The 13,845-nt window shown below is 34.6% G+C and overlaps 4 protein-coding genes and 1 long non-coding RNA gene across 5 annotated transcripts; 3 read left to right on the top strand and 2 right to left on the bottom strand.

Moving 5' to 3' along the window:
- The first annotated feature begins 207 nt into the window (after positions 1-207).
- On the top strand, positions 208-2,804 carry LOC111367887 (F-box/kelch-repeat protein At5g15710). Its single transcript, XM_022988978.1, has 2 exons — positions 208-489; positions 902-2,804. Exon 2 carries the CDS (start codon positions 987-989, stop codon positions 2,274-2,276), a length of 1,290 nt encoding a protein of 429 aa, XP_022844746.1. The 5' UTR covers positions 208-489; positions 902-986; the 3' UTR covers positions 2,277-2,804.
- Positions 2,805-5,229: 2,425 nt separating this feature from the next.
- LOC111366536 lies at positions 5,230-6,163 on the top strand. The gene is made up of 3 exons (XM_022987274.1): positions 5,230-5,373; positions 5,457-5,598; positions 5,707-6,163. The coding sequence occupies exons 1-3, from the start codon at positions 5,257-5,259 to the stop codon at positions 5,973-5,975; spliced, it is 528 nt and encodes a 175-aa protein (XP_022843042.1). The 5' UTR covers positions 5,230-5,256; the 3' UTR covers positions 5,976-6,163.
- A 1,170-nt stretch (positions 6,164-7,333) lies between these two features.
- Positions 7,334-9,209, top strand: LOC111367886. The gene is made up of 4 exons (XR_002697906.1): positions 7,334-7,386; positions 7,493-7,556; positions 7,940-7,997; positions 8,910-9,209. It is a non-coding gene; the product is annotated as an uncharacterized LOC111367886 (long non-coding RNA).
- A 271-nt stretch (positions 9,210-9,480) lies between these two features.
- On the bottom strand, positions 9,481-12,749 carry LOC111366907 (GDSL esterase/lipase 7-like). Its single transcript, XM_022987587.1, has 4 exons — positions 12,692-12,749; positions 10,039-10,214; positions 9,821-9,937; positions 9,481-9,747 (listed from the first exon to the last, which is right to left on the bottom strand). Exons 1-4 carry the CDS (start codon positions 12,747-12,749, stop codon positions 9,481-9,483), a joined length of 618 nt encoding a protein of 205 aa, XP_022843355.1.
- LOC111366535 (O-fucosyltransferase 34-like) lies at positions 12,490-13,839 on the bottom strand (the record flags this gene model as incomplete). The annotated part of the gene is made up of 4 exons (XM_022987272.1): positions 12,490-12,973; positions 13,059-13,216; positions 13,325-13,529; positions 13,616-13,839. Coding segments are annotated over 4 exons (804 nt in total), but the record flags the coding sequence as incomplete, so codon positions are not given.
- Positions 13,840-13,845: the final 6 nt, after the last annotated feature.

The raw sequence follows: 13,845 nt of genomic DNA, 5'->3' as shown, positions 1-13,845 counted from the left end.
AAAAACCACCTCTACCCAAGGAAAATATTTTCCTTAAAAACAAGGAAAATTAGGCATATTTTCAAAATTTGGAAAATATTTTCCATGGAAAAAAATAGCAATCAAACACTCAAAGTGAAAATTTGGATGGAAAACTGATATTTTCCATGAAAAATAAATGTAATCAAACACACCCTAATAATTTCTTGTATTAATTTTGAAGTGATTCTTTCAAGAAGCACCTCCTCTCTGACCCTTCGCCTTAAATTTCACCCCTATAACGACAAAAAAATGAGACGAAACCGCGAGCTACACCGAGTCAAAAAGGGTTTCTGACAGTAAAACAAAGAAGAGGTAAGTCGGGGAAGTGAGAGGCCAAAGGTTAGGGTTTGAGTTCCGGGGGAAAAAAAATAAAAACAAAAGAAAATTATCTTCATTTGACATTGTCTTCATACCAGAAGAAGTCTAATTCTTGTGCTCTGACATTCGGATTATACAATCCCATTTAAGGTAACCCATCTCAGATTCAATTAAAAAAGATCTCCCTTTTTTGTGTTTGTCTTTCTGCGTCAACTATTCAATCTTGTTATTCCTGTTGTTCTGTTTTCGTCGTTAAATAATTAAACTTGGATCTGGGAGATTAAATATTCGATCTTGAAGTCTGAACTTTTAATCTTAGCATGCCATTGATTTTTTAAGTTTAGAGTGTCTGGCAAATGGTATTTTAACTTACTATAGAATCTGCAATTGTACTGGAAATTTTTGATTATTGGTTTATTTTACATGAATTGGGCTTTGGGTTTGGTCGTTGAATTAGCATTTTAGTATTGGGTTATCCGATTCTTGGGTATTCAAGCTTAGGTCAATACGAGGCTTTTATTTGAAACCGAGTTTAAAAATTCTGACATTTTGGGCATTTCAGGCGTGTCATGAATGTGCTTAGGGTTTGCATCAGGTTTTTGATTGAGTTATGATATTGTGGTAGTGACAATTTTGGCATCGTTACCATGGTTGAAACGGGGGAATCTTCTGAGTCAAATCTCGGATTGGTGAGGAGTGTTTCTTTCCGTGAAGAGGAAAATTTTCATCGGCAGGCCACTGGTTTTGGGGCCAGTGGGTCAAGGAATACAAGTCCGCTTGGTCGGATGGGGTCAAGGAATACAAGCCCTTCTAGGCAGAAGGGGATTAAGACTAAACCACGGGGTTTAGATGAAGAGACAGTGTCCACGTTTAGTAAAGCCATACAGCCTGATGTCCAGATGGAAGATAACATATGGGCCATGCTGCCAGAAGATTTATTGAATGAAATCTTAGCTAGGATTCCTCCTTTCATGATTTTCCGGCTCCGCTCTGTTTGTAAAAGGTGGAACTCGATTTTGCAAGACAATAGTTTTTTGAAGTTTCATTCTCAAGTGCCCTCTCATGGGCCTTGCCTTTTGACATATTGTAGAAACTCGCATACCCCTCAGTGTTCAGTCTTCAGCATGCCTTTAAAACAATGGTTCAGGATACCCTTTACGTTTTTACCACAATGGGCATTTTGGTTGGTTGGTTCTTCAGGGGGTCTCGTATGTTTCTCAGGGCTGGATGGGTTGACATTCAGAACTTTAGTTTGCAATCCCCTGACACAAACTTGGAGGACTTTGCCAAGTATGCATTATAATCATCAAAGACAATTAATTCTTGTTGTTGATCGGAAGGATCGGTCTTTTAGAGTTATAGCTACCAGTGATATTTACGGTGATAATTCTTTGCCCACAGAAGTATATGATTCAAAGCTTGATAAGTGGTCACTTCACCAAACTATGCCTGCTGTAAATCTCTGCACCTCAAAGATGGCATATTGTGACTCAAGGTTGTATCTGGAAACTCTTTCCCCACTTGGTTTGATGATGTATCGGCTGGATACAGGACAATGGGAACACATACCAGCAAAATTCCCGCGGTCTTTGTTGGATGGGTATCTAGTAGCAGGCACTCAGAAACGTTTGTTTCTAGTTGGAAGAATTGGCCTTTATAGTATGAGGATATGGGAATTGGATCATACAAAATTTGTCTGGGTTGAGTTAAGTCGGATGCCTCTACGGTATTTTCGAGCTCTTCTTAGATTATCTGCAGAAAGATTCGAATGCTTTGGACAGGATAATCTAATATGCTTCACATCTTGGAACCAGGGGAAAGGTCTTCTATATGATGTTGATAAAAAACTGTGGTCTTGGATTGCTGGTTGTGCTCTTCAATCATACAACAGCCATGTTTGTTTCTATGAGCCGAGATTTGATTCCATGATTTATTAATTTATTTCTCGGTTTCTGGTTCAGGAAATTGGTAATCGAGAGATTATGGGTGGCCATGATATTTTGTTTATATTTTTCTTCTTTCAATATCTTTCTACCCTTTTTTGCTGTTGTGCATCCTTGATGAAGATTATCTAAATTGTCATGTTATAACTTCACCTACTTGGTTGACATTCGACCTTGTTCCCTCCTTGAGGTTTACTAGCTGAAATCAGAATCATGCAAGTGCTCTTGAAGCTGGGCTTTGATAATATCTCTTCGATTCAGTTCTTAATTCCCGGTTGTTACAGGTTTTGGTTGGTACGAGCAGTCTTCTGTGTACTGAATTACTTATGAAATGTGGCTGCATTATGGGCTTGTGCCCTGTGGTAACATCTCAAGCACAACTAGTAGAAACTAATGATTTTGCGTAGCTTATGCACTTGAATACTAGTATAAATTGCCATTCTCTGATCTGTAACGACTGATCCTCTTTTCTTTAACTGCCATAATGAGCCATTGATCCAGTTATGTAGTATCTCTTCTTGACATACCGAGTTTATGTGTTTTTTCTGTGCACAATCCTTCTGCTGATATGTTTTCCCTCTCCAAGTGTAGAACTATATCATTTCATTTGTCCTTGAATGGTAGTTGGGGCATCTGGTAAATTGCTCGTACTAATTTAACTACAAACTTTTATTACTTTGCCGTGATGTTATTTTTTCATGCTCGAGTTAGTTTGGACTTAGAAGGGTTTTATGTAGCCTTAGATTCTTTATTACAAGGTTTAGCTCGCACGAGAACCCTGCTTATGGTGATTATGGTTATGCTGCAACATTGTGGTTTGGCACTTACCGGTGTATATATTTTTCTATCCATTTCTCTTAATTCCTTTTATCTGATTATTAATTCTGTAATATCTTTAACTTATAACGTGCAATTTAGTTTAGATACTCTTGTTTGTTTTAGAAATAAATGTAAAATATTTTGAATTTCAATTTGGCGCTCAATCGACGGGTTCCCAAGGGGCCATTTGGATGGCTTGAAATGTGTATATAAACACTGCTGCCTACTTTTATTTTTATTTATTTATTTTCTCTATGATCGTTATAAGATTCAACACCGGTTTGGTTTAACTAAATATTAGTGTTTAGTAAATTTTGATAACAATTGACGAAATGTGGTTGGAAGTTACAAGTTATTTTATGAAATGTGTGATTGAAAATGTGTTTGATTCTCTTGTACAATGCGTCCCTTCTAATCGGAAACACAGAATACATGTTTTATTGTCCTAAATTGGATGTATTTAGTAGGAGTAATGCTATGTAATTTCACTGGAATTGCAACCTCAGTGTAGGTGGCATTAGATGATAGGTCAAATGAAAGGTTAAATAAATGAGTTATTTAATTTCACCTATCAATTAATGTCACATTAGCGCCACCTAGACTGGAATTGCAGCTTCAGTGAAGTTAAATAGCATTAATCGTTTAGTAGATGGTAGTATGTTTCTTCCGTCTTTCCATGTTCCTATAGACAAGAAAACAATATGAATGTTATCAAAACAGGAATCTTGTCTTGATTTTGCAAAATCGTACGGTGTGGTGGCATATTTCTGTCCCGAAGATCAAATTATAATATCATGAATTTTGATTACCGAGACATGTATGGGAGACATGTCATCGGTCAGTAATTTCATCCACGAGTCTCACCTTCCATTCCTAGAGCTTCACATAAACTAACCGATCAAACGATCGGGAGAAACATTAATTCATGCCAATACATGGGGATGCCTTTAAAAGTTACTTCTGAATCTCTGATAGTGAGAAATAGTTTTTGATTATGTTGGATAGTTTTTTAAAATTACCGTGCCTGATTAGAAGAGTTTTCAAAGAAAATTATTTTAAAAATGCATTTTGCAATGCTATTACGATGGAAAATGTATTGTTAAAAAATAAGAAAAAAGTTTTGAGTTTGTATGTAATATTATTTTATTGAAGAATGTATAATTGAAAAGGAGTCAAATCACTGTTCGAAAATGCATTTTGATAGAAAAAGTAGTTTATTGTAACTTCTTTAAAAATTCTTTCATAAGAAACAAAAGCAAAATTAGAATTCTATCAAACAGATCCTATAGAGTGTTTGATATGATGTAGTTGTCTTATAAATTGGTTGTGCTATCGATCCAAATCATCGAAGATCGACTTGTATTGTGGAGGTAAAATTTTTGAGAGCAAAGTATCGTAGTTCCCAAGATATTACAAGAAACATGTTACAAGTCCTCGTGTCTCAACCTCATTACGCTAAACCTACCTTAGTGTTTTGTTAGCTGTAAAAAGAGCAAGTGGTAATTATTCTACGAAAAATAAGTTACCCACCCACGTTCTAGTAGCTCTTTATTTGATGCTGCTAATGTTTCTACCTTGTAATCTGCAAATTCAAACTCACCCCGGAAATATTTTAGAACCCTGTCCTTACTGTCATTTGAATTAAAACTTAGACAAAGCTGCATTTTCACATAAATTTAACAACCAAATCTTACACAGAAATAATAAATTATTTTCAAGTTCAGATTGAGTTGAAAAGATGTTTAGAATACTCTTCAGACTGAATTATAGGCACGTAAAGCTCTACTGAATTATAGGCATGTATAGCTCTACTGAATTATAGGCAAGTACAGCTTATGTATATGAGCCAATACATTTTGTGGAATAGTAGGTATAATCGTTAGTCTTATTCCCAATAAATTTGAAGTCGACTATATAAAATTTTCTTTTAGACATAGTACGGTCAACCAGCTTGTCTTATAAACACCGCCCTTGTTTCTTTAATGCAGTGTGCTGCTATTTTTCATAATATATAAGGAAAAAGCAGTTATTGGGACTCTAGCTTTGACTCAGGTTTGAACTTTGAACTCTATAAAAACCCATAATGTGTACTCTCTGCTTCTCCCTTTCAGTTGGTGAACAAAAATAATTTTCAAGAACAACAAATTTCGGACAAATGGCATCTGTAAATTTTGCAGGATTAATACGGTGTTTTATCTTCATTTTGCTTGCCCTGCATAGCCCTGCTGCAAATGGAAATGAAGGAACAGGAGAATATGTGTCTCTTCACCATGTAAGTTTCTTATTATTCCTTAGTTGATTTTTGTAAGTGTACTTACAAGTGGTAATAATAATTGTTGAAAATAATTAATGCAGGATGTTCATGAGGATACTTTTACTGCTCCTTTAGAAGTTACTGGAAGAAAAAATATAGGAGGAAGAAAATTTCTGTTAAAAGAATCGCCCATGCGCGAGGTCGAGAAAGAGCAAGGACACGAAAAACCATTAAGCGTTTCAGGTATACATATCGAGCCTTCTTATTCTGAATACGTTAATTTAAAATGAATCAAATCTGCCGACAGGTTTTAGTCCACGACGATAAATATTTTTCTGTACTCTGCTACAGGGAAAAATAGACCTACTTACCAGAAGAACACTGATGAAATATTCAAGCAAAAGAGACAGAAATCTGAAGGCATAGGGGCTCCAAGTGATCCCAACACTGGAAATGAAAACGTGTTTCACAAAAATAATCACAAGACTCGCGAAAAAGATGATTCACGTGCATTTCTTGATGCAGCAGACGAGGTTGTAAACCTGATGCGCAAGGACTATAAGGGTGCAGATAGGCCTAGCCGGAAGCCACCAATTCATAATCACGAGCCGACAGATTAAGAACGGATTACGAATAACGTACTTGTATAGGTTTAGACTTTACAATTTTGCCCCACAAGTGAAGTCACCTGACAGTAACAACTGTATTTTGTTATATGATTGTGTTTGTGTACTCTTTACTTAAAACTCATCGACTAGAAACTCGTTAACTTTGTACAATGTACACTATACAACTCTTTAAGCCTTTTTTTTTCGATCATTTAACTTCTCAAGTATGAACACTTTCTTTATGTTTCTAGAAATGCTCTTTAATGGAACTTTAGCTATAGCTGATCGTGACGAAGAAACAATCAGTTTCGGTTGGTGGGCCAGGAATGCTCTTTAATGGAACTTCAATGGCTTTGAACAAGAATGTTCTTTTCCTAGCACACGTTCTTTCAAATCTGTACGAGGTCTTTAATGTTTTTAGGAATGCAAACATAAGTACCATTGGTACAACGGGTTCCAACGACCTTATACACAGCTTCTGTTACATGAAAGCCATCCCAGAAGTAGTGTTCGTCCGGGTCCTGGCAAGCCGGCAGTAATGGAATGCAGACTGATGTCCCATTGGCCCATGTAATGCAGCATGGATTACTCGAGTCTTTTAAACCTGTAAATAGCAAATAATTTTTTTACGACAATTTGATAATTTGTACTAACTTCTCTGTGTGACAATAGAATTGGTTACCATAATTAGATGGATTTATGACGGCATCATAGCTAAGCATATGAATTCGACCAAGTATAAATTCCGAGTCTTGCAAGGTTGATGTCAAATTCTTAAGCAAGGTGGTAGCTGGTTGTTAAAGATCATTGCGAGCTGGTTAATCTTCTCCACGCATCGTCCACTGGGCTTAAATTTCCTTGTAACTGATGGAATGCATCCAGTAGGTCCAATTTCAAACATTATTATTTTCCTGGCTCCTATTTTGTACAGTCTCTGCACTCAAAACAAATACTTATACTCTTATGTTTGTTGTTTTTTGGATAGAGGAGAGATGTTACTACCCACATTATTTAGTCAAAAGTCAAGAGTTGAATTTTCAAAGTCAAAGTCACATAGGGACTTAAATGAAATAAATGATTTTATTAGGACTTGAATTGACTAAAATATTTTATTGGGGTTTATTTTGCAATTGATAATATATGAGGGTTATATTGGATACAATTGGAAGTTGAAAATTTACTTATATATTTTTGGGAAGTTTAGGATTTAAATGTTAGCTCATATTAGAGAAGAGGGACTTTTCTTGCAAATTGGAGTTAGTGGGTTTTTAATGCCTTTGACCATCACTTTTTCTCTCATGAATCACACACACACACACTAGAAGAAAGAAAGAACCGGCAGAGAAGAAGAAAAGAGGGAAAGAAAAGAGGGAAGAAAAAGAAGAAGAAGAAGGAAAAAAGGAAGAAGAGAGAAAGGAAAGAGGTAGTTCAAGGTTCATTTCCATTTTTCCTCTCTTTTTATTTTCTTCAAGAGGTAGATATATTTTATGTTAAATTCTGGGGTTTTATTTTGGCTCGAAAATTTTCAGATTTTTGAGAGGAATACTACTTGGAGCTCAAGTTATTGATTCTTGAATTTCTATCTACACTAAGGTAAGGAGATATTAATTTTTTTGGGCAAACCCTAGTTTTTAAATTTGATGATTGAGCATGGATTATTTGTGGAAATGATTATATAAATGGAATATTTCATTGGGGAGTTGATTTTATGAAACAAAATGTATATTAAATGGGTGGAATTATGGTTACTAGTTTCACTTGATTGGAGAGTAAAATTAGTTTTAAACTTGGAAAGAAGGTTATGTTGATAATTAGTTATTAGTCAAGGGATTATAAAGTGTGATTAGCTCCAATTAATAAAGGAAAATTTGAAAATTTATTCAAGTGTCACGAGAATTTAAATTAAGTTCTATTATTAGATATTAAGGTTTCTTGATTAGATAGAGGATAAATTGGTTATTAATATCGTATTTCAGGTGGTGACGAGGAAATTGAAAACGTATATCAGGCAATCTAGCTTGTAGCTCTTACCTTGTGAGTGGATAAAAATTATTTTTCAGAAATAAGTCTTCTTTTAATTTTAAGTTATTTATTTTTTAAAGTTGACTTCATAGCATGATTTTCAGAATAAAATGGATTTTATTATCAATTGCTTTTTAAGTTAAATTCAGGTTAGTTAAATTATTTTAGTAGCATGTTATATTCTTATTACATGTTTCAGTATACTTAAAGTTATTTCTTAAAATCATCAGAAAGTACCCAAGTGATTTTACCCCAGTTTGCATCGATGTGAATGTGTTCCAACAGTGTATGACTAGTTATAGTGATTTTACCCATTCTGCACTATCGTGAATATGTTTCCATAGTGTATGACCAGATTATCAGAGGTCTTTGGGACCCACTCTTGTACACACATAGGCTTTGGGCCGTGTACTAGGGTAATTAGCCTTTGGGGCAGCTCTGCGTATGTATGACGAGATTATCAGATTATCAGCTATTAGATTATCAGATTTGAATGGCTTGCCTTGTACATCGAGATTACTCTGTACATGTGTAAGGCTATTCATCGGGTACTCTTTTTGGTGTGATTTTTCAGTATTTATTCAGTTCTCAGATTTCAGATTATGGAATTCAGTTAATTCAGTTTTCAGAATAAAACTTTCAACTTTTAGTATTGAGTAGTAGCAATATTTCATAGATTTTCATGAATATCAGATTCTTTATAATTGTTATACCTTACAGATACTTATCTAGAAGTTAGAACAAAGAATTTTATAATGTAATCATGTTTAGTTTTTAAAGGCATTACTAGATTCAGAAATTCTCAAGAATTTAATAAAGTTAAAATTTTTAGAAAATATGCATAAATGGAAAAAGTTTACTTATTTGCAAATCATCCACTCACTGAGTTACAAACTCATATTTTTGTTATGTTTTTCCTATCAGGAGACCGTTGATTTTTGAGATACTTGGAAAAGCCTGCTGAAACAAAAGAGACCGTTTCATAGTATGTAATAAATAGTTGAGGGACTCATGTTTGTTACGTATTTTGTCTAATATTTGGGGTGTCATGCACTTTGTAGAATGGTTTGTAATTAATGTAATGCTTGCACGTAAACATGATGTTGTTGTAGAAGTACTCAGTCGAAATTTGTTATATTTGTTTTAGTTGTGGTGGTATTAGTGGAAGTGGTGTTTCCAAAACTTTTGGTTTGAATGTCTATTTGAGGTTTTGATGATTTTTCAGGTTGGTTTTGTCCATTTTTAAGGGGAAACTCTGTCAAAATTTCAATAGAAATTTAGCACAGTCAAATGAGGTCAAGTTTGCCTTGGTGGTGGGTTCGGCATTTAGCTGGCATCTACCATCGGCGCATGACACGTGTCGAGTCAATTAGGTTGAGTCGGGACGGATCGTGTCAAGAGATGTATATGCGTATTTAAGGATTGTGTTGTGGGCCATGCTCGGATTGACATTTGAGGGGCTCGATTGTAGAGGACCACGACCTGCATAGGTCTATCAATATTTATGGGGCCGTACCTGAAATTGTTGGGATAAATCCTCTATGAGACGTTTGGCAAATGATTGAGGATCATAACGGCGTTTTGGTGTTAATAACTGTGGTTTAATATAGTCGAGGTAGTCATTGCTGCCAATAGTAATAACAAACACTGATTTTGACAAATAATTTGAAACTTCGGATGAGGTTTTGTAGTGCTTGGGCAATTCCAGTTCAACCGTATGGTTAAATAAGTCAATTTGCTCAACGAAATTCAGGCATTTACCCTGCAACAATTCAAATAAAATTAGATTACATTATAACCAATGTATAGGGAAAAAAAAAGAAGTAATTTCCTACAGTTGAATTTCCAGTCTCAGGAAGAATGCCACTGGATGCTGGTGCAAAATTCAGCCCTGTCAACTCTGGTGATCCTCTTATACTCAGGTATGGAGGTGAATATGGCAATCCAAGAAACTCAGATGGAAAAGTCAAAAAAATGTATTAGAAATATATGCTAACTCATTGAAAAAAAATTAATAAAATAGGCATGGCTGATGGCCTGAAACGCTACCAACTAAATCAGGAAATATTTTTCTGTTCGTAAATCTTCCGGTGGCTCCTCCGTTAAAATCTACACCGTAGGGCGGAAAATTCGCCTTGGATAGAGTTGGTAAAAAATTATTATTCCCACTATTGAACAAAGAATCGCCAAAAATGTATAATGCAGGAGCAGCAGGAGAATCAGAATTCCCTGAAGATATATACAACAACAACAACATCAACATCAACATCATAATCAGAATTATAAATTTCTCCATTGCTTTTTTCTTTTCCGGTGCACGAAAGATCAGAAATGGTGTGCAAAGAGAAGCTTTTTTAGAGGACAGATAGGCATAACTTGAATATGAATAGAGTCAAATGCAATATGAATAATGTCATCTATCAGTAGTAGAGATTTCTTACAGGTTAGGTGACAATGGGTCATTCTTTTACTGTTCAATGGAGTTGTGATACATTATGTATTGGACAACAATTTTGCTACAAAGAGGCTCAATGACAGGAATTTAAACAGATACACACTCGTCACATTTTCATTTGCAGTCAAAAATAAATAAATAAATAAATAAATAAGACAGATTTTTAATTTTTAGCAAAGCCATACATTACTTCACCCATGGATGTTTGGTTAAGTGAGAAACTAAATTTATGTGATTATAAGATCTGGATCATACGAAATATGATGATCATAATTGTGATTTCTATGAAGTATATGGATTAAAAAAAAAAAAATGATCCGAAGTGATTTAAATTATAATCATTTCGCAAGTGTTTTAATCTTAGAACTTTTTCAAAGCCCTTGTTTGATTATCTTCTTTTCAATTATGCATTTTTAATAAAATAATGTTAGACGCAAATTCAAAATTTTTCTTATTTTTTAATCAAAGATTCTTGTCGATCTACTATTTTAAAATGAATTCTAACCAAAAAATGGAAACATACCCTAAAATGTACCAAGCAATGGGAATAAAAAAAATCTGTCACTTAATTAGTATATTCTGTTTTCATATTTCTACTGCATTTTGATGTAATTTTAATACATAAGAGTTGATAAGAATGTTAATAGTATATATTAGAATAATGTTATTCATAGTAAATACTATCGATAATCGTTTTACGTGACATATATGTGATAGTTTGTTATTTGATACATTGATGTGATAGTTTTTTATTGATCAAATAACAAAATGTCTCATGTATGCCACTTTAGAAATGAAAAGAATAAAATGAAGGTTTTTGCAATTATATAGATTAACAGATTAAAATGTATTTTTGTAACGTTTTTATGATGCAGCGTGGTGGTGAGTTGGTATTGCTCTCAGTCAATTTAACATTTTATTAATTTGGGAGACAACAAGTGACGAGATAGTAAAATTTAAAACTAAATTGAAGTTCAGTTACCTAATTGAAACTAAATATAAATTTAGCTATCAAATTGATATTGATACAAATTAAAATTCAGTAACTCTTATGAGATTTAAAAAATAAAAAATCAATGACTGTAGGGCCCAATTTTAAGATCTTATACTGTATGAGTTTTAAGAATTATGAGCTATTTAACATCATTGATACTACAGCACCAATCTGAATGGTGTTAAGTGATAGATTTAATGAACTATAGAATTAAATGATTCATTTAATTATTTCTTCCATTAATATCACATTAATATCACCTAAATTGGTGTTTTAACACCAGTGGTATATCTTCACTCTTATTGTGTGACACAGTTTGACAGGCAATGAGACCTTATTGGCTTCAATTTAATCGGGACGGTGCAAAGAGATAGGTTTAATGAAATATAGAATTAAATGATTCATTTAATTATTTCTTCTATTTAACGTCACATAGACTAGGGTTTTAATACCAATGTTGCTAAGTAGCTTCACTCGTATCGTGAGACACAATTTGACAAGCAGTGAGACCTGATTGGATTTAATTTAGGCCCATGTATAAAATTTGGGTTACTACGTAGTCCAGATTGTTTAATGGGTTTTGTTGGCCAACTTGTGGACTGGAGCCTAAGAAACGTCTAGAGAAATTAGTCCATACGTACATTAAGAGCGTAAAAGTAGCATATTCCATGCCTAGAGCTCTTTAGAACACGATTTATAAACCTTGTATATGAAGTGCCCTTGTTTGGCTTCATTTTATAACTGGTTTATAATTGATCAAATCACTTTTTTGATATACAAAGTATCGTGGAACCAACTAATTTTATTCACTTATCAATTGATAATTGATCAAATCACTTTTTTTATATACAAAGTATCGTGGAACCAACAAATTTTATTCACTTATCAATTGCTTATTTTTATTTATTTGAATTTTAAATCGATTATGTAATTGTACTTCATACCAGCTAAAATAAGATCGCTTGTCAACGAAGTGTGATGCTTAGTCCCATCTTAAATTTCACTTTCTGCCCTAACATCCTTTCATTAAAAAGGGAGATTATCACCCCTTCATGTGACAGTAAGATTACTACCATACAGGCCAATCTTTATCATCTCCGTTGACCGTTAGTAGTGAATAGTTACATAAAGTCTCAGCTACGCAAAAGTGTCACGTGCAAGTTTGCTTGGACTTCCTGAGAATTCTTAATTGCTTTTCAAAGATCTGTATCATTCTTAGTTTTTGATTTAAAGCTGTACAAGTAAGAATATGCATACATGAGTTATATATGTTCAAAGGAACATTGTAAGAATCACCAACTTCTCGGTGCTTCATCCATTGGCTACAAACATTCTTGTGGGTTGGAGTAAAAGTAATCTTCTACCTTTGGTTTAGCTGAAATCACAACTCGACTCGTCGGACACCCCGTACGATTTGCATGAACTTCCTTTATAGTCGATGAAAACTCGTCCCAGCTCAATGATCCATTTTCGTATTGATCGATCAAATCGACCAAAACTTTTCTGTCCAGTAGAATGGTCTTCTTGAAACCTAGATATCTGAAAGATTTTTGGATTACACCAAACTAACAACTTCAGTCACAATGATATGAAAAATGACACATTCTATATGAGTATAGAGTACCTGCGGTGTCCTTCAACAACTTTAGCCATATTCCCATCATATGTGGGAACAAAGATATCACTCTCCAACGAGATGAGATAATCGAGAGCTGCCATCTGAGATGAGTGGTTCTGGAAGAACTGCAACTCCGAAGGCTCTAGCAATTTCTCCTTTCTGACCTGTTGTACAAAATTCAAACTGCATGTTAAAGAGAACTGTCCATATTACTAGAAAAGTATTTGCGAATATCAATATAAGGAGGCGAAAAGCCGGCTAATGTTACTTACTAGATTCCGAAATGCTGCTGCCAAAGGTCTCAATCTCCTCTCTTGGCTGTAAATTTCACCAGCAGCTATGTATATTTGAACGTTATGATCGATACCGAGTGCAGTTAGTACTAAAGCAGCTTCTTCAGGTGTCAAAGGGCATAAACCTTCTCTTCTTTTGAGTTCAGAATCTATGGCTTTTTCCTTCCACCAAGGATTAGCGTGTCTAGTTGTCATCGGTTTTCCACCGGTCAATAAGAGATCACAATTTGAGTACTAGTACATGAAAAGAATGTCTTTTTACGGTTTTACCTCATTCTCGTCAGTTCATCCACCTCCTCGTTGCTGCACCCTCGAGTGCAACCAGAAAACGATAGCATGTCCATTTCATATCTAAGATGGAGGACCAAGAAAGGACCATTTTGCCTCAGAATCCTCACAAGTTTTCGACCCATTTCCTCTATCCGGGCAGTGAATCTCAGAGAATGAAAATTAACTCTACAGCGCAGCTTCTGAATCTCGAATGGTAAATCATTATTAGC

This window comes from Olea europaea, chromosome 18 (assembly GCF_002742605.1).
Source record: "Olea europaea var. sylvestris chromosome 18, O_europaea_v1, whole genome shotgun sequence".
In the NCBI taxonomy this organism is placed as follows: domain Eukaryota; kingdom Viridiplantae; phylum Streptophyta; class Magnoliopsida; order Lamiales; family Oleaceae; genus Olea; species Olea europaea.
This window is presented reverse-complemented; position numbering and strand designations above follow the sequence as displayed.